Here is a 20,902-nt window from a genome sequence, read left to right as displayed (position 1 = left end):
ATCTCAGCGGGGTGTTTGAACGGAAGGACCAGAAGTTCTTGTCCGTGGAGGTTGGGTTGGACCTCAATTGTCCCCCGCCGTTTCGTTTCCAGCTTCCAAAAGACAGCACGTTAACAGGGCAGTGTGGTTCCCCTGCTGGCACTTTGATGGCAGAATTTACGAGGACTCCAAAGAGTTTGCTGGAGAGAAGCGAATTAAAACGATCCTTCATTTGCAGAGTCCTTACGATTGGCAGGCCGGGCTGAAGTATCAAAGAATCCCAAGGGTGTCTCATCGCCCATGTTCCTCTTCCCCCCCCCACCTGCCACCAACACCCATTGCTGTCTACAAGCTTAGCAATTGCTCCACCACCCCCCTCTCCCCAAAGTTTAGGACTGCCTTTTTCCTTCTAATCTGCTTGGAATTCAAGGGTGAAATCTAGCTGGTTCTGCAGAACCGGTAGCGGAAATTTTGAGCAGTTCGGAGAACCGGCAAATACCACCTCTGGCTGGCCCCAGAGTGGGGAGGGAATAGGGATTTTGCAGTATCCTTCCCCCAGGAGTGGGGAGGGAATGGAGATCTTGCAGTATCTTTCCCCTGGAGTGGGGAGGGAATGGAGATTTTGCAGTATCCTTCCCCCTGGAGTGGGAATGGAGATTTTGCAGTATCCTTCCCCTGGAGTGGGGTGGGAATGGAGATTTTGCAGTATCTTTCCCCTGGAATGGGGAAGGAATGGGGATTTTGCATATCCTTCCGCCTGGAGTGGGAATGGAGATTTTGCAGTATCCTTCCCATGGAGTGGGGAGGGAAATCCCCTGGAGTGGGGAGGGAATGGAGATTTTGCAGTATCCTTCCCCTGCTATGCCCACCAAGACATGCCACGCCCACCAAGCCACGCCCACAGAACCGGTAGTTTAAAAAATTGGATTTCACCACTGTTGGAATTGGGAAATGATTATTATATAGGGAGAGATTTTTTTTTTTTTAAAAAAAGAAAGTTCAGGGAACCGATTGAATTTATTTTATTATTTTATTTTACGATCTGAAGCAGCAATTAAGGAAAGAAGAGAGATGAATGGTTGGCAATCCTTTTGATGGATTTATTTGGGTTTCAGAGCAGAAGCGGAGAGATTTAGGCTAGGCTTTTTTGTGGGAAAGTCATTTGGGCCAAGAGGCTTATATAATTTGTCCCCAAACTGTCGAAGAGAACAGAACAGAATAACCAGAGTTGGAAGGGATCTTGGAGGTCTTCTAATCCAACCCCCTGCTTAGGCCAGGAAACCCTACATCACATCTGTAGAAATGTTGTGTACTTACTAAGATTGCCCAGTCTTTATGATTCTTGACGAATTCATCTTGTCTTTCTTTGTACCCTGAGAGCATATGCACCAGAGACAAATTCCTTGTGTGTCCAATCACACTTGGCCAATAAAGAATTCTATTCTATTCTATTCTATTCTATTCTATTCTATTCTATTCTATTCTATTCTATTCTATTCTATTCTATTCTATTCCAACGAGTTAAGATGCTTAAATCCATTGACTGCCGTTCTTCCACCCTTAAATTTCGCCGTTAGTTTCACCGTCGCTTGGCTTTTGGTGGCCGGTTAGTTGCTTTGATTAAAACCAGGGTCTGCCCTGTTTGAGAATTTCAGGCTCCCTGTTTCCTTTGCAGTTTGTACGTGCGTGTCACTAGTCCTCATGGCTTGTCGGAATGCATGCAAATCAAAGGCAATTACGGAATGGAGCAGACTTCATTAGAACTGGACCCACTGCCCATTCATTCGGCAATCTTTATCTATTGTGACTGTAAATATAGAGTTTAAGCGGTTTTTAAAAGGGAGGGAATATTATGGCAAGGAGGAGAATCAGCAGCTGAGGCATTAAGATTATACAGGCAGTCCTCGACTTACGACCAACAGGGGAAAAATGCTTTGCAACCTATACTTTCATGGATGAGGATCGCTCCAATCCCAGAGTCACGTGATCACAATTCAAATCGCTCTTGCAACCCGCTTGCATTTACAACGGGCTCGCAGTGCCCTATGGTCATCTGATCACCATTTGCAACCTATTTATTATTATTTTTTTGACCATTTCTGGCAAAATACAAGGTCCTTGGAGGACGCTGGACTCCCTTAACAACCGTGTAATTGGCTTAATGGCCACATGATTCGCTTTACGACTGCGGTACAAAAATGGTTGTAAAAACCAGGGTCTGCTCACACGGGCAACTCGACTTACGACAGCACTGTCTTAGGACCGAAATTCTGGTCATAAATCAATCGTGATTAAAGAGGTGAGAAAGAGGATTCTTGGCTGCTTAGTGGGAAACATGCAGCTGTGATTTGGGGATATGTTTTCCTATCATCAGCTTATCCTACGTTTTCTCTCTGGGCCTGGAAAAATAAGACGTGGGGACACGTGATCAAGGAGAGGAAACATGATTTAATTACGCAAGGGGCTTCAAATCTATTAACATCCCCGATTTGATTAACACGTCCTGTGATACGGATTCATCCAACAAGCCAAGTTATCCTGCCTTTATAACTTCCTCCTGTTTAGCCAGTCTCTTGAACCTTGCTTAATGCGGGCAGCAAACCCGATGCGGCACCGTGCTTATCTCACCCCGGCGAGCAACAAAACACAACACAACACAACCGTTAACAATCTATTTGCCCCACAAACAGGAGGAAATTAAAGCCCAGGGGCGGTAAAGGTTAGTTGTTAGGGCTTGATTATGAGAGCAAACAGCGCAGGAGAGGAATCGAGAGGCAGGACGGATCGAAAAGCAAGATAAGGAACCAGAAGGCAATAAATCAGGGATATGATATAACGTGGCCAGATGGCTTGAATCCTGGCATTGCCAACCAGTGGCAACAATGCCAAGGGCACTCTTGTGCTGCCGGGGGCATTCCCGACACATGGGTCATATGGGAACAGCGAGACACAAGGTAGTTTTTTTTCCAGGACTTAGTAGATGAAATCCTAGGGTTGGAAGGGACTTTAGAGGTCCAACCCACAGCTCGAGCAAGAGACCTTATACCATTTCTGACAGACGGCTGTCCAGTCTCTTCCTCACTGGGCTGTTTCTTCTTTTCTTCCTGACCGATTTTAGATATTTTTTTTTCCTCCTTCCAGTAAAATAAGTTGTTTGTTTTGTTTATTGCGCAACGAAGAGGCTGCCCAACTCCATTCCCAACTCGGGGCGGCCTATAAAATTAATAAATGATTTCAATATCGGCCAACGGGGCCGTTGGCTCAGCAGACTGAAAGCATTGTGATTAACACCAGCTGTCTGCAATTAAAGTAAGTTCGAATCTCACCAGGCTCAAGGTTGACTCAGCCTTCCATCCTTTCTAAGGTAGGTGAAATGAGGACCCAGTTTGTGGGGGCAATAAGCTGACTTTCTATAAATATACAAAAGTATGAAGGCTATTGCTTAACGCATTGTAAGCCGCCCTGAGTCTCCGGAGAAGGGCGGCATATAAATCAAATTTTAAAAAAAACAAAAAACGGGCAAGCCTAGAATTGTGGCTAGTTGAGCTCATGCCTAGAAGGTTTGCTAGCAAGCATTAAGCCATCAGTTGAGCTCAGCTCTAGAAATGGCGGGAATCGGAACGGGGCCAACTCGCCACGGGACAATTCGACAAATACAAAAATTAAATTAAACTCTAATGGAACCGTGGCCAATAATAATAATAAAAGAAAGAAAGTCATTCTAGAAGTACGAGAGTCACAATCATTTCGATGAAAACGTGCTCACCAATAATAAAAGTAACTGAATGAAATGATGAATACAGCATTGAATTGTCATAGATCAGGTGTTTCAAACTCAAGGTCCAGGGGACAGATCCAACACCTGGGGTGCTTAGATCCTGTAGGGCCACCCTGCAAAAAGAGAAGGACTGGCCCACGGTGCCTCTGCCAGCAAAAACACAGCTCTGGAGGGCCATGCGTGGCACTCCCAAGCTCCGTTTTCACTGGCAGAGGGTTGCAGGCAGGGGTGGGATTCTACTGATTCAGGCCGGTTCGGGCGAACCGGTAGCTCCGACAATCATCTGGGAGTGCACAATTACCGAACCAGTTGTTAAACCGGCAGCATCCCACCACTGGTTGCAGGAGGCCATCACAGCTGAAAATGGAGCTCATGAGGGCCGTGACGGCCCTCCCGAGCTCTGTTTTCACTGGCAGAGTGTTGCAGGAGGCCGTTGTAGCCGAAAACGGAGCTCGGGAGCCCGTTTTCGCTGGCAAAGCGCTCGCTCGGACCTTCATCGGCACCCCCAACACGAGTGACGTTGAGCTGCCCACGCCACACTGCCCTGCCCCCCTGAGGTCAAACACAACCCGATTGCGTCCCTCAATGAAATTGAGTTTGACACCCCTGTCTTATACCCTGAGGAATGGGATGCGTTTTATCCTCCCCCTGGTGCAGAACCACCTGAGCACGTCTCTCTCTCTCTCTCTCTCTCTCTGCTTGGGTTCTTCCCTCTCCCGCAGGTTGTTTGCTGCCAAATGCAGTGGGTGCATGGAAAAAATTGCCCCCACGGAGTTCGTCATGCGGGCGCTGGAGTGCGTCTACCACTTGAGCTGCTTTTGTTGCTGCGTCTGCGAGCGGCAACTGAGAAAAGGGGACGAGTTCGTCTTGAAGGAAGGCCAGCTCCTTTGTAAAAGCGACTACGAGAAGGAGAAGGACCTGCTCAGCTCCGTCAGTCCAGATGACTCTGATTCAGGTGAGGGTCCCTTCTGAAATGGACCACCCTTGCTTGGTGGGGCTTCCAAAATGTATCTGGTTGGGCACTGCGTAGTGATGCAGAATGCTGGACCTTTGTCTAAATCCGAGTTCTTCTCATTAACCTTTCTAATAATCAAAGTTTTCAGTAGAACGTAGAACATTGGGTTGGAAGGGATCTTGGAGTCTTTCTCGTCCAAGCTTCTGCCCATGGCAGAAGATCTTCTACCATTCCAGACTTCCTTTGAGTTTTTTTATTATTATTATTATTAAAAGTTTTTTATTTTTTAAACAAACAAACATTTAATACATCAGTCATTCCTTCCGTGTGACATCTCGGTGTTGTCTCCAATCGTTCTTCTTTTTGTTATTTCTTCTTCTTCACTCTCATCCAATCAATTACAAAAATTCCTCACTAACAAAATATCCTGATTATAGCATTTTTATACATAACTATTAATTTACTTAGTTGTATCTCTTTTCTAACCAGTAGCAGAATTGATTCCATCTCTTAAAGTATTCTGAATTTTCTCTTTCTTTAATCATCACAGTCAATCTATTCATTTCTGCACAATCTAAATTTTTTTTTAATTAATTCTCCTTCCAAAGGTATTTTCTCTGCTTTCCAATGTTGTGCATAAACAATCCTTGCAGCTGTTATTACATGTCTAATCAAATAAATATTTTCTTTGCTAATTTTTTCTGGACTTCCTTTGAGTTTGATGGGATGGAGACACGTGATCCTAGAAAGAATAACAGAACAGAATAATAGAGTTGGAAGGGAGGACTCCGGACGTCCTCCAGTCCAACCCTCCATCTGTAGCTCAAATACAACTGTGAACTCCATTATACAAAGAGTATTTGATCAATCTTTACTCAGTAGAGTGGAAAAATTGACGTGCATCCTTACCATAGAATTAATAGCTATTTCCGCTCCCTTTTTTTTTTGCACCGGTCTAATTTTTTTTAAAAAACAGAAGGGATAAATCCAGCCACTCTAGTTTATAAACTTGGCCCAACGTGAGGTGTAAACTAGGAGATGTCATTTAACCAAGCAAAGCATAGCTTCACATACGGTGTGTGAATCTGGCTTCTTAGCTCTACCATATTTTGCACAATATATCAACAGTGAAAAGTGACGATGAAGACGGGGACATCAAACCTGCTAAAGGGCAAATCACCCCCGGGAAGGGGGGTGATGACGGAAAAGATCCGAGGAGACCTAAGAGGCCACGGACGATCCTCACAACCCAGCAGAGAAGAGCGTTCAAAGCCTCCTTTGAAGTATCTTCCAAACCTTGTAGGAAGGTAAGTTTCTCCTTCATCACCCCAACCTTTGCTATTAATCCTTGGTATAGTTACTCGTTGCGCACAGAAGATTCTTCACTCCATCCCAGGTACGATTTGGGTAACTTACACTTATTGCTTACGGGTCCGGCTTGATTTGTCTCCTCTCCTCGTCATGCAATTGCCATGTCTTCTATTATCCTTCAGCAGGGTGGGAAAAACCGACATGCATCCTACTGTAGCTGATAGCTATTTCCCTTGAATTTGTGGATCTCGAGATATCCAGTTTGTTAGTGGAAGATCAAAGTATAATCCCCAGAGATGCTATTGGCAAACCGGTAACGGGCCCTGGTGTAATGCCATCCTATTTAGCCATGTTTTTGAGGCTTGGCGCATGCGTGGAAGGCATGCGTGCATGCAAAGTGAGTGTGCATGTGAAGCAAGCGTGCATGCACGCCGCGAACTGGTGGTAAGAATTTGTGAAACCCACCGATGATAATCCCCTATCTCACCAAAGAAAGGAGGACATCTCCAGCTGCGTTCTTCTGGAGTGCTTAAAAGACTGAAACCCGGCATTGGATAGGACTATAAAAAATGGAAATCAGACCAATAGAAGTCTCGACTGATCCATTGGAATCCATTGATCTGGAATTGGCAGGATTAAAACCCAGATTAGTGGTCCGCGGGATTTAAAATTATGAATTTAGTGTTCCCTGAGGTACCGAAAGGTTGGGGACCCCTGTTTTGGAGGGTGGGTCAACCTGTTCTCCAAAACACCTGAAGACAGGACAAAAGAAGTAAAGGATGGAAGCTGATCAAGGAGATGGTTCTGAAATTTGCCAATTGGCTCCTGAGAGAAATGGGGAAGGCACTCCATTTTAACTAGGATTCAGAACTAGGTTAGGACATGGGGTGGTCCCTCCCTCTTAGGGTGATGTGATAGCAGTCTTCCAATATCTCTGTGGTGGCCCCTTAGATATTTCAGGACAATCTCGACTTCTACACTCCCTGAGTAGAGTGGAATAGTGTTGCACAACCCACTAGCTCACTCAAATCAGTGTAGTAATGTTGTAATGCTTACTTCCCAACAACAAGCACAGTCAAGTCTCAACATTTGTATCTACATGAGGAGGCAGAAGAAGCTGGTATTAGCAAAACTTAAGCCAAGGTTTCTGGTTCAGAACTTTGCAAACACACCGAAGAATAAAATCAATCTTGTAGCTTTTGAAGGTCTCAGTTGCAGATACCTTTTACATAGGTACTCTTTGACTTACCAACAGTTCTTTTAGTGATTGTTACAACGGCCCTGAAAAAGTGACTTAAGACCAGGGGTGAAATCTATTTACCTTCCTTACCGGTTTGGAAATGCATGTGCAAAACCTTCTGTGCATGCGCAGAAGGTAAAAAAACACATTTTAACCAGGAAGTAACAACACCCGGGTGGGTGGGCAGAGCTTTACTCTGCCATCTCTATTGGATCGCCGAATCCACCACGATGATCACTACTGGATTGCCTGATCCGGTCCGAACTAGGAGTATTTCACCCCTGCTTAAGACCGCATTTCACACTTATGACTGTTGCAGCATCCCTGCAGACCTGCGCTCAAAATTCAGACACGTGACAACTGACCCACACTTATGATGGTTGCAGTGTCTCGGGGTCACACGATCCCTTTTTGCGACCAATGAGGGGGAAGCTGGATTCATTTAACAACCGTGGCAAGCAAATGGGGCAAAACTCGCTGAACAGCTATTTCACGTAGCAACGGAAATATTGGGCTCCGTCGTGTTCGTAAGGCGAGGACTGCCTGGGCTCTGGGAAATTACGGGTTATGTAGGAGCTTGCCGCAACACTCGGGGTTGATTCTTTTCACGCCGTTATAATTTCTTGGAAACCGGGACCAAACGTTGCTAGATGGATTAAATGGAAGGTTTTTGGAGGATCGTGGCAAGCTCGGTTTTCTGTATCTGGTCTTTCTTGTAGGTAAGGGAGACTCTGGCGGCTGAAACCGGCCTCAGCGTTCGAGTAGTCCAAGTCTGGTTTCAGAATCAAAGAGCAAAGGTAAGGCCACTCAAGCAATGGCGCATCAACAGAGCAGGAGTGGGTTCTACTTTACTACCGGTTCGCAACGGGAGCACGCACACTTCTGCACATGCGCAGATCGACCATTATGACGTCCAAGTGGGTGGGCGGAGCCTCCCATCAGTTTTACTACCAGTTCGCAAGAACCAGACCGAACCGGGAGCAACCCACCACTGAAACAGAGGAAGAAGAACCAGAGGAAAACAGGCTGATTTTGACTCTCTTTCCTTTCGCAGATGAAAAAACTGGCGCGACGGCATCAGCAGCAGCAGGAGCAGCAAAACTCACAGCGGCTCGGCCAAGGTAAAGCCATCCCTGCAACCGGCTTGGAAAGTTTAGGATTGGTCATTTATTGATAAAAGAGAATATCTGTACCTCCGGGTTGAACTGTGGGGTCCTTGGTTGCTCTCTGAGCCTGGTGGTTTTCTTGCAGACGTTTCACGACCCAACTAGGGAACATCATCAGCGCTAGAAGGGAATGGAAATGTGGAGTTGAGGGGGTTTGTGGAGAGGAGGAGGATTGCTTCCTTGTAGACGTTTCATGACCCCGCCAGGAAACATCATCAGTGCTAGTAGGGAGTGCAGAGTTTGCTCCTCATAGCTTGCCCTGCAGCCAGCAACCGATACAGGGATGGGTTCCACTTACCTTTACTACCAGTTCGCAATGGGAGCGCGCATGTGCAGATCGTCAGAGATGACGTCGGAGCAGGTGGACGAAGCCTCCCATCGCCATTACTACCAGTTCGCAAGAACCCGACTAAACCGGGAACAACCCACCACTGAACCAATACCCTGATAAGCAGCTCTTCCTCCTGTCTCCCAAGGTTGTTCTCGCATCCCGTTACAGAAAGTTAACCTATTATAGGGTTCCGTGCATTTCCCGTTTCAAAATAATAAGAAGTGGTTGTATTAAATTCGGCAGCGTGGTTGGGGAAATATAAGACACCCCTGCAGGGAGGAGGGGGGAAATGGATATCAGGGCTGCTAACGTCCAGCGGTTGCCAGTTGATTGAAAAGCAGCGTAATTGCCCCCCATTCTGTACGTTCCACCAGAATGAACCTTGGGCTTGGATTCCCAAAGGGAAGGTAGCTGGTTTTCTGAGACTATATGCCTTGGCACATTTTCAGCTCTTGCACCCTGATAATAATTGGCATTCAGTTCATCCTTGTCTGCTTTGGGCCGTGCTGGCACCATCAGGCGCCAGTCAGGCAAGGCTGGCAAAGTGCCACAGCAGAGACTGGACAAACCCAGGGCCTCTGGCCCTACCCAGGCTTGCAAAATCCTTCGAGTGAGGACGCAACGCGCCAACCCCTTGCATATGGATGAGAGACGCAGCTCACCTCGTCAGACAGGCATTGCTCAACGTCAGAGGGAGTCGGCTGGTGCCAGGCCTCCTGGGAGTGGAGTCTTGAAAGAACGATCGGCAACTTCTCTTTCCATCCTAGCAGAAATGAATCACTGCGTTCAAATCGGAATGGGGCTGAAAGAGATTAGGGGGGGTGAGTGGGGGAAGGGGAAAGCTAGGAAAGATTCTCCGCAGGATCAAATCAAATCCAGATTCTAGATCTCAGCGCTTTGCTGAAGTTAAGGAAGAGGGTACTTTGCGCAGGGGACTTCCTTTCTAAAGAGAAATGACTTCCGCTATCTTCACAGGAATGGAGTGGGCTGCCTTGTCCTAGTGATAAGTGGTCCAAGAACATTCGACATTATTTAGTGACAAATGGTCCCTGCACGAGCATTGTGTTCATTGTGCAATCCTTGGTGGTCTCCGAGCTGGGTTGTTTTCTTGCAAACGTTTCATGACCCAACTAGGTAATACCATCAGTGCTGCAAGGGAGTGAGGTGTGCTCTTTGTTTATACACAGTAGTTTGTGCTGCCAGTGTTGATGAAGGTATGATTTTTCTCCTTGCTCAGTTCCTTGATCAGAGTATTGTTTTCTGCTTGATTTGTTTGTGTGGTGTTAATCCCTGTTTATCTGGTTATTGGTTGATGAGCGCTGGTTTCAAGGCAAGCTACTGAATATAAACTGGGAGCTAACCCCACACTCCTTCACACTGATGATGTTTCCTAGTTGACTAGTGAAATGTCTGCAAGAAAACAACCAAGCTCAGAGACCACCAAGGACCCTATAGACCCCCACTCTCCTCCTCCTCCTCCACCACCACTCTGCAGATTCCATTCTTTTTTAGCATTGATGATGTTCCCTAGTTGGGTCATGAAATATCTACAAGAAAACAACCAAGCTCAGAGACCACCAAGGACCCCACAGCTCCTCCTCCTCCTCCTCTCTGCAGACCCCACTCTCTTCTAGCACTATTGATGTTCCCTAGTTGGATCATGAAACATCTGCAAGAAAGAAACTGAGTTTCATGTTTAATGAACAAGGATAATAATAATAATAATAATAATAATAATAATAATAATAATAATAATAATAATAATAATAATAATGTGCCGGACTTGAACATTTTGACTCTACAAAAAACCACCTTACTCGGAACAGCTTACATCCTCCGACGATACCTTAACAGTTCCTAGGTTCTTGGTTAGGACTCGAGCTGCTGAGCTATTAACCAGCCTCAAAGGCTGTGAATCTCACTAAAGATTAACCAATAAATAATAATAATAATAATAATAATAATAATAATAATAATAATAATAATAATAATAATAATAATAATAAACATGTAACAGTGATACTCATTGTCATCGGGGCACTAGGTATCATGTCCAAGAATTTTATAAGATACATCAGCAAATTGCAGCTTCCTGCAATAACATCAGCAGAACTGCAAAAAACTGCGCTACTTGGAACATTGTACATCTTAAGAAGGTACTTGGTTGATACCTAGGATGCTGGCAGCAACCTGTATCAACCATTAGCACCAGTCAGTGATATTTGTGATGCATTTTTGAATGTTCAGTTGACTGAGTTTCATATTTAATGAATAAAGATAATAATAACAATAACAATATAACAATATAACAATATAACAATATAACAATATAACAATAATAATAACATCATTGGCATTGACAAAATTTCTATCAGTCAATTGCAAAAGCTGTTTATTCATCCTGTGCTAGTACCTTTAACACATCCACATCTGCCTATCGTAGGGCCTTGAGAAGGACTCAATAAAAGGAATAAAAATGCCAAATCCAGTTTAAACATCTGGCTGGCTTCTCAACCAACAATAATAACCACCGGCATTGACACAATCCCCATCAGTCAATTGCAAAAGGCCGCTTTACTAAGAACAGCTCACATCCTGACACAGTACTTTTTTTTAACCCCATGAAATCACCACATCTGCCTATCCCAGTCCCTTGGGAAGAACTTTTGATAGCTGGACAAAAATGCCAGACCCAATCTGAACATCTGGCTGATGACCAATCACAATAAAGACTTCTTGGTAGGTTGACTGCGAGCCAAGCCTTACTTGGAGTTGTTTTTGTTTCGTCTTGCAGAAGTAATGTCCAACCGGATGGAAGGGATAATGACGTCTTACACACCCCTTGCACCACCGCAACAACAGATTGTAGCAATGGACCAGAGCACCTACGCCACTGATCCTTTCCAGCAAGGTCTCACCCCACCACAAATGCCAGGTGACCACATGAATCCTTATGGTAAGACTCCCTGGGAATCAGCTGCCATTGTCATGTGCAAATAAGACCTTCAGAACATCTGTGGAAACTCTGAGGTCTCCTGTTAACATCTGGAAGGGCGCAGAAGCATCCAGAGAACCAGTAGAATGCAATGGTTAAGGATGGGCTCAGGAAACACTTGCTTGTCCATTCTTGGCCTGTGAAACTCACTGGCTGATTTTAGACGGGTTGCTTTCTCTCAGCCCAAACAGCTTTGCAAAGAGGGCTGTCTAAGCTGCTTTTATCTCCTAAAGCAAAGCAGGAGAGAAATCTAAATTCAGATATCCTATCAATTAGAGTCTTCTTTTTTTTCTTCTTGCTTGCTTGCGTCGAGGTGGATTTGACAAAGCAGAGCTCCTAGGAAGGGACCGATCAAACTCATCCTATTTCTGTGTTTATCAGTGACTTCATTTTAATCTCACCCGTTGTCCCCTCCCCCCAAAGGATCCAAACACACATTAGAGTAGTCCATGATAGTGAAGAGCGTTATAGGATTTGAAAGCTTCTTCTGTTCTTCCTTCCTTCCCTCCACTTGTTCCTCCAGACCTCCACACCCCATTGGCAAACATGGGGATTAAATCAGCTACTTTCTCATTTCCTGGAGCAGCAGATAGCTGTCAGAGATGTCGAGCCCTGCCATCGCCTTCAGGGCAAATGGCATTTCCTAAGGCTGTTTTTCCTTGGATTGCCATCATCCTCAACCCTCATGCAAGGGAGAAGAGAAGAGGAGACGTAAATAAATGAATCAGTGGAGCCCAAAGGGCGTGGGGAAGAGTTGCTTCTCCGCTTTGGGCTACTGATGGCAACTGTTGACCTCTTGAAGTGCTCTCTTGCATTTGTGCAGCGTTACAGGTTGACCTTGGTCTATCAGATCTCAGATGGGTTCCATAGCTGATCAATTCTGAAAATGCTGGTTTGGTTTTGTTTTGAGCTTAAAACATATATTGCAGGAATTGGGTATGTCTAGTCTAGAGAAAAGAAGGACCAGGAGTGACATGATAGCAGTCTTCTAATATTTGAGGGGCTTCCCCAAAGAAGAGGAGCGGGTCAACCTATTCTCCAAAGCACCTGAAGGCAGGATGAGAAGCAACGGATGGAAACTCATCAACGAGAGAAGCAACCTAGAACTAAGGAAAAACTTCCTGACAGTGAGAACAACTAACCAGTGGAATTCCTTGCCTGCGGAAGTTGTGGGTTCTCCATCACGGAAGGTTTTCCAGAAGAGATTGGACAACCATTTGTCTGAAATGGTATAGGGTCTCCTGCTCGAGCAGAGGGTTGGACTAGAAGACCTCCAAAGTCCCTTCCAACTCTTGTTATTCTATCTATCTCTGCATCTATTATGAAGCCAGGGTATAAAAGAGCCATAAAGAGTTAAGCCACCGCATTATTCTAGTTATGCGCTTCTTATTTTAAGGAGGCCTGGAATTGGAGAAAGTAGAGGAGTGGGGGGACCAGTCTTGTCTTTTCACAACCACATCAGTGAGAAGGCTGCATCAGATGTGGTTTGGCAGAAAGCTGTTTTACCCTCATGCATTTAGAGCTTTTTAGCATGCAAATTGATAACAGCTCTTATCGCGCTCACAACAACGGTATGATGGAAGGGGGGAATGTCTAGATTCCCAAACCTGGGGTGCCAGATGGGTGGCATGGAAATTGAAAAAGACACCCCTGTTCATCTCTGTGGCTGGGCAAGGACCTGCTACTCATATTTCTCCGTTCGCGCATCCAGTCGTGTCTCGGATGAGATCCTGCTGCGTGCCTGCTTTGAAGAATTCAGAATAATTCAGTCGGGCTTTGTCTATCAAGCTTTAATGTCCCTGGAGCAGATCGAAGGGTTAAGTCCTTTTCTTGAGCAGGATGGTCTTTGGACAGTGGTGGGATTCAAGTAATTTAACAACCGGTTCTCTGCCCTAATGATTTCTTCCAACAACCAGTTTGCCAAACTGCTCAGAAAGTTAACAACCGGTTCTCCCAAAGTGGTGGGAACCGGCTGAATCCCACCACTGTCTTTGGAGTCCTACAAGTTCTGGAAGATGCAGGTCTTATTGTCCATTTTAATGTCAACTGATCTCACGGCGTCCTCCCCATCTCCAAAGAGCTTCCACGTTTTGTAGCCGCTCAACCACGGGAATCTTTCTAGATTCCCTTCGGATAAAAGATGAGGTTCCAGAAGAAGAAGCAAAAAGACGAGAAGACTATATGGTGTAGACCTAAGAACTGCACAGTCAGGGAGCAAGGTTTCTTCCACAGTTTTGCAACAGTTTCCGTGGGCCCCGTTGCAACAGCGTTATCTAGGAATCTAGTCCTCATGATTTATAGCTTTACATCAGACTTCTAGGCAGTGTTTTCTAAGAATGGAAAAAAACTTCCTTGCCACCTCAAACTCTGGCATGATGTTTGCCGCCCTATGATTTCACCATGCGGGACCAATGAGTTTGTGGAGCAGGTTACAAACAGGGGCGGACACACACGAGGAAAAGGCCGCGGTAAGGAGAAGGGGGAAAAAACCAAAACAATCCCAAGGACTCATCCTTCAGCATGAAGCTCGGAAGTTCTGGGAGCTTCATCATTGGAGGCTTTCAAGAAAAGATTGGACTGCCATTTTGTCAGAAACGGTGTAGGGTTTCCTGCTTGAGCGGGGGGTTGGACTAGATGACCTACAAGGTCCCTTCCAACTCTGTTAATCTAATCTAAGATTAGAGTTCTAACAGAGTTCTAACGATTGCAAAGGGCGCAGGTGGGGAATAGCACTACAAAATCCCGTGTGGATTTGCTGACGTCCGTTTCCACCCCGTTGCAATTCACTCCATCCGCTTCTTTCAATCATGCACCTTTACCTGACTGCGGCTAGGGTTGATGGGACTTGTAGTCCACCACATTCGGTGGACGCTGTGTCTCAGGGGGCGGAGAGACATCAAACCAGGACGTCTTTGGGAAAGATCCTTGGCTGTTTTCAAAGTCATCTTCTTGCTGATCAGCAGAACGGTGCTTCTGGCATTCTAGCCAAGTTTGTGTCGGGGGAAGGGGTGAAAAATGGAGGGGGGGCTCTTTCTTTCCTCCCACCCCCACCCCCAATACTGGGTTTCTCCTCTTCCCTCTTGCAACCCCTCTCCGTCTTCCTTCCAGGGGCAACTTTTATTGGCACTGACAAGGTTTGATTCTGACATTCCTCAAAGCCACAGTTTCCTCTGATGGAATGCAGGATCTTTTGTCTTTTGCCAGCCTGCTTGCCACAGATTATTTGCTCGTGTCAGATTAAAAAGGATCTATCCTGGTCTTTCTCTCTCTTTCTTCATGTTTCTCTCTCTTTCTCTCTCTCTCTCTCTCCCTTTTTCTCCCTGTTTCTCTCTCTCTTTCTCTCTCTTCTTCTCTCTTTCTTTATCGGTCTCTCTTTCTCTCCCTCTTTCTGTCTCTTTTCGTCACTTTCTCTCTCTTTTTCTCTTTCTTTCTCTCTCTTTCTCTCTCTCTCTCTCTCTCTGTCTCTCTTTCTCTCTCTCCCTCTCTTTCTCTCTCCCTGTTTCTCTTTCTCCCTGTTTCTCTCTCTTTCTCCCTGTTTCTCTTTCTCTCTCTCTCTTTCTCTCTTTTTTCTCTTTCTCTCTTTTTCTTTCTCTTTTTCTTTCTCTCTCTCTCTTTCTCTCTCTCTCCATCTCTTTCTCTCCCCCTTCCTCCCTGTTTCTCTCTCTCTCCCTCTTTCTCGTTCTCTCCTTTTCTCTCTCTTTCTCTCTCCCCCTCTTTCTGTCTTTACCTCTCTTTCTCTCTCCCTCTCTCTCTCTCTCTCTTTCTCCCTGTTTCTCTCTTTCTCTCTCTTTCTCTTTCTCTTTCCTTCTCTCTCTCTCTTCAAACGCTTTTGAAATGTTATAGACTGCAAAGCAAACAATTTACTGGCAGAGAGCCCAACCATTTCTTACATCCTGCCCAATGATGCTATCATAGTACCATTAAAATCTCCAGCAAAGAGCCAGGCCTGCTTTTTCTCTTCATCTGATTCTTCAAGTGCAAATTATTCTGATTTTTTTTTCAGCAGAGAAAATCAACACAGCTGAAGAAAAAGCACAGCCTTCCAAAAGATTATGACAGCTCACAATGCACCCAGGGCATCTGAGTAGTATTATTGTTATTGTTGTCCTTATTATTCCCAGAAACTAAGCACCCTGGAGATTTAAGATAGACTTTTTTAAAAAAAATTCTCCGATGCTTTAAGTTTGCTATTTGTGGTCGTTCTTTGGAACAGAAGTATATCCAGATGTGGGAATCATGTACAGAAATTTCTCCTGGGTCCACAAATCTTACATTGCAGCTAGTAAAGGCCTTAACCAAAAGTTGGCTACGTCAATCCAGGTTTGCGGTGATGCAAAAATTGAAGCAGGAGTATTTCCAGCTCCCCAGATATTACTAGATTTCTGACGTTACCAAAAATCCTATGAATTGAGTTTGCCTAGAGTATGCCATTTGCCACGTTCACTGAAGATACGAGTTCAGAGATGGAGGAAGAGAAGAAGTAAAGTTAGAACAACGGGAAGAATTGGTCTCGTTAACCTTCTCCCAGATGTAATAGAATGTCCGTGTTGGAAGGGACCTTGGAGGTCTTCTAGTCCATCCCTTGCTCAAGCAGGAGATACTATACCATTTCAGACAAACGCTTGTCCAATCTCTTCTTAAAAACCTCCAGTGATGGAGCACCATAACTTCTGGAGGCAAGCTATTCTATTGATTGATTGCTCCCGCTGTTGGGCAATTTCTCCTTAGTCCAAGGTTGGTTCTCTCCTTGATTAGTTTCCATCCATTGCTTCTTGTTCTGCTTTCAGGTACTTTGGAGAATAGGTTGACCTCTTGTGGTAGCCCCTCAAGCATTGGAACGCTGCTATCCTTTCAACCTGGAAGGGCCTTAAAAAAAACCCAGTACCTCCAACATAAACGGGGTCTCTAATCCTTCTGTTCCTTAAACAGGACACCTCCCTGTCCGTCTGAGAAAATGAGACTACGATTTGTATTCTTGACAGCTTGTTTCCCTGCAAGCAATCAGGATGAATGTTCCACATTACAAAAGGATTGTCATGAGCTGTCCTTCAAGGCCAACATTTGTTGGGCGGGCAAAATCCCAAGCTTCTGTGATGGACATCTTTCAACCTTCTAAAAACAAACCGTGTCGTGATACATCTCTATTGTACGGGGAGGGTTTAAAGCTGATGGAAACAGGTGTGCTGGGAACATTTTGGTGACGGGAATTCCATGCATGGGTGAAACCATATATGGATCATATCTTATGGAGATTCTCAGTCCTCCAGATCATGGTTGTCCCAAAACTGCTTTTTCTTTTTTTGCAAGGGCAACTGGACTTCGTTTTTTTCCTTGAAGACATTTCGCTTCTCCTCCAAGAAGCTTCTTCAGAATTTCTTGGGTGAAGTTCTGAAAAACGTCACTCAAGAAAAAGCAAAGTCCAGTTGCTTCTGGAAAAAAAAATCAGCTTTGGGACATACTCGATGTTAGAGTTCCAAATAACACCCCCAACGAAAGAAAGAAAACCCCAAGGCTCAAATTTACTCAAAGTTACATTTTATTAGAGACAATAAATAATAATTCATCCTTAATCATCTTCTCAGAAGATTAAAGCACTCTGTGTCAGTCAACCCAGTCTACTAACATGTCTATATTCTGTGTTTTGTTTTTGTTTTTCCCTCTCTCCATCAACCCATCAGGAAACGACTCCATTTTTCACGACATCGACAGCGACACTTCTCTAACGAGCTTGAGTGACTGTTTCTTGGCTTCCTCGGAAGTAAACTCCATGCAAGCCAGGATAGGAAACCCCATTGATAGGCTGTATTCAATGCAGAGTTCCTACTTTGCCTCATGAAAAGCACCTGGCGGGGGAACCAGCCCAGCTCTTCGGAACTTCTCTCCTGAACCGATGTCGCGAGGAACCCCGTTTTCCAGCTGAAAACAAAAGAAAAACAAAAACAAAAAAACAAAAAACCTCATACAGCCATATTTTTCTTCGTTTCCTCCACCCTGGTATATGGTCACCTGGGACGACAGGAGCATTGAATTAAGGAGGCCTCTGGCCCCGAGAAACAGATAGGGAAGGACCACGCGTCGCTCTCAAAAAAAGAGGTGGGACCGAGGAACGCCGATGCTCCTGTGGTTAGTTTCTTCTTGAACCCCATCATTTTGGAGGCAAACTCTTGCTGTCTTGCATTGCTTTGGAGAATTTCTTTCGACAGCACAGTGTTTTCTCCAGGCTACCACCCACCCACCCCCGATGCAAAGTTGGTCCAAGCTGAAGAAAGAAATTGGAGGGGAACTGGTCCCAATTTTGTTCTGCATGTTTCATCTCCCGCCACAGACTGAAAACCCTCAGGGCCGCGAGACGTTTGTGACAGAGCTGTGATTCCTATGGGGACATTCCTATTTCCCCTCGGCCGCCTCTTTTTCTTTCTTTTCCTCTCCATTGAACCAAACGGGAACCTCCAAAAAAAACAGTCATCTCTGGGGCCATTAAGTTATCGTCACTGCACTGCCTGGAAATGTGGGGGAGCGGGGAGGAGAGTGGGAATGGAAGGAGGAGGGAACCCAGAAAATAATAAGAGGAATGCAAGGAGAAATCGGGCCACTTCGTCATCATTATGACATTTCTTAGAGAGGAAAAGAAAGAGTCCAAAAAAAAAAAAAAAAAAGATGCTGAACACGGGGAGGCAAACTTAGATGAGCTGTAATTACACCTTTACCTGAAAAAAAGCAATTTTATAATAGGTAGGGCCAGAGATATTCTGGAACACCTGATTTTATTTCAGGTTGTTCGTCATTCTGGGTGTGTTAAAACTTTTTTTAAAAAAATAATAATGGTGAAGGAATTCAGTGCCAAATTTCACGTCTCCACTTAACCCCTAGCTCTTTTAGGCTTTGATTGACAGTCATCTGTTGGTGATTCCCATTTGTTTATACCGATTTGACAGCCCTACCCCACAGATCCTTTTGCTTCGGGACACGTTAATTAGAGCTGATTTTGGTTTGGGTCTTTTTCCCTCCACGGGGTTGGAAGGACCCCCCCCCTTTCCTCCCCCACCCCCACTTATCCATCATGTAATTTCAAAAGGCAAGCAGTGATGGCATTTTGTGTAGCTTTACTCATGGTGAGCACTTATTCCCAAGCAGCTCCGTTATTCCCCATGCCCGTGGACCAGTTGCTGGTAGAAATTAAACCTTGGCAGATGCGAAGATGTGAAACACGTTTTACGATGCTTACCGCTAAGAGTGCCACGGAAATTCCACGTTTGGTGACTAGTTAGATCAGAGGGTAAGCTAACATGGGGCCATTGAGAAGTATGTTGGGGTCCTGCTCCGAAAAGGGGATGGATCTAAGGCTGTGGTTTGATTTTATTTAAATCATTTCTTGTTGTTAGTTGTGAAGTGGTGTCCAACCCATTGCGACCCCATGGACAACGTTCCTCCAGGCCTTCCTGTCCTCTACCATCCACTGGAGTCCATTGAAGCTCACACCGACTGCTTCAGTGACTCCATCCAGCCACCTCGTTCTCTGCCGTCCCCTTCTTCTTTTGCCCTCCATCTTTCCCCGTATTAGGCTCTTCTCCAGGGAGTCCTTCCTTCTCATTAGGTGGCCAAAGTATTTGAGTTATTTAAATCCTATTTAAAGAAAGAAAAACAAGTTAGTGAATTAAATATCAGGGCTACCCACGCATTTTGCATTTCACGACTTCTGCCATGTTTAAATTTCAATGGGCAAAGTCTTGAGTAGAAGGCCAGCATCTTCCAGACCATTCTTGGTCCACTAGTTTTCCATCGCTTCACTGTCCTTTCTTCCCGAAACTGAGTTCCAGATGTTTTGGTTTACCTATCCCATCGACCTCAGGTAGTTTAGCCCAAGCTCCCACCAGGTGTGATTGCCCTCAAATTTCATGGTTGATTTTTTATTATATTTTTCATTATCCATTTTTGGGGGAAACATAAACTGGAGACAACGCTTGACCTCATGTCCTGCTGATGGACTTCTAGAAGTATCTCTTCAGCTACCCTGGGAATGTATGGGATCCTCCAACCATTGTTGAGTGCTGTATTCCAGAAACCTTAATGGTATCCAGATCTGAGAAAGGCTGAGTTAGGGGAAAACTGAGTTTCGTTGCGAAATTTCATAGCCATTGCTGAACATTTTGAGAATCAAGATCCCAAAATCTCAAAGTTGGGGGGAAACTGAGTTAGAGACTTATTTTGAGTATTTGCTGGCAAGTCCAGTGCTCAAGTTAGAGTAGATCTATATAAGCCATGATCCTCTTGCTGCCTGTTTCTTTTTTTAGGGTCATGTTAGATTGATGATAGCCACACGTTTTTGAAAGCAGAAGAATTCCAGGAATAAGATTTACAGGTAGTTCTTGACTTAATAACCCCTTTTTTTTAATGACCGTTTGAAGTTATAACACTGCTGGGGAAAGTCTCTTACAACTTGTGACTTGCACTTACGACCGTCCCAGGATCCCGACAGTCACATGAGCAAAATGTGGGCGCTGGCAACTGGCATGTATTTATGACTGTTGCAATGTCACGTGATTGTCGTTTGCGACTTTCCTAGGCAGCTTCCAAAAAGCAACGTCAGTGTGGGGAAGCCGGATTAGCTGAACAATCACGCAATTTGTTTAATGGCCACGACAAAATAGATGGTAAAATTGGGCGGGACCCACCTTATCAGCCACCTCACTTAACAATGGAAGTTCCTGTCCCAATTTTGGGCCGGAGTTAAGTTCCTTTAGGTCTTTTCAATATTTATTCCTCAAAATTTGAGGGCTAAGCATAAAACAATTTCAGGTAGAAGAACCCAGTTGCCCCTACTAGATTCCAGTTTCTATTAGATCTGATAGGGTCAGGGGTGAAATCCAGCAGGTTCTAACAGGTTCTGGAGAACCTGTAGCGGAAATTTTGAGTAGTTTGGAGAACCGGCAAATACCACCTCTGGCTGGTCTCAGAGCGGGGTGGGAATGGGGATTTTGCAGTATCCTTTCCCTTGCCATGCCCACCAAGCCACGCCCACAGAGCCAGTAGGGAAAAATTTTGGATTTCACCCCTGGATAGGGTCCTTATTATCTCCTGCCAGATCCAATGATCCATGATAAGGCTATCACTCCACAAGCATCTCTCTTTATAAGCATCTATAAATTA

The 20,902-nt window shown here is 45.0% G+C and overlaps 1 protein-coding gene across 3 annotated transcripts in view; it reads left to right on the top strand.

Annotated features, from left to right (window-relative positions):
* The window catches only part of LMX1B (LIM homeobox transcription factor 1 beta), a 117,199-nt gene extending 99,455 nt beyond the window's left edge, over positions 1-17,744 (top strand). Inside the window, exons 3-8 of one of the 3 annotated variants that reach the window (XM_070955689.1) lie at positions 4,480-4,712; positions 5,841-6,019; positions 7,983-8,060; positions 8,318-8,384; positions 11,555-11,695; positions 17,434-17,744. In XM_070955689.1, coding sequence (XP_070811790.1) covers positions 4,480-4,712; positions 5,841-6,019; positions 7,983-8,060; positions 8,318-8,384; positions 11,555-11,695; positions 17,434-17,591 — 856 coding nt within the window. In that variant the 3' untranslated portion in view covers positions 17,592-17,744. Of the gene's footprint in view, positions 1-4,479; positions 4,713-5,840; positions 6,020-7,982; positions 8,061-8,317; positions 8,415-11,554; positions 11,717-17,433 lie in introns of all 3 variants that reach the window. The other 2 variants (XM_070955687.1, XM_070955688.1) reach the window with 2 other exon arrangements.
* The last annotated feature ends 3,158 nt before the right edge of the window (positions 17,745-20,902 follow it).

Source organism: Pituophis catenifer, unplaced genomic scaffold (assembly GCF_029215685.1).
Source record: "Pituophis catenifer annectens isolate HBS135680 unplaced genomic scaffold, rPitCat1.0.hap2 SCAF_17, whole genome shotgun sequence".
NCBI lineage: Eukaryota > Metazoa > Chordata > Lepidosauria > Squamata > Colubridae > Pituophis > Pituophis catenifer.
The sequence above is the reverse complement of the archived record's forward strand: the minus strand, read 5'-3'. Positions and strand labels throughout refer to the sequence as shown.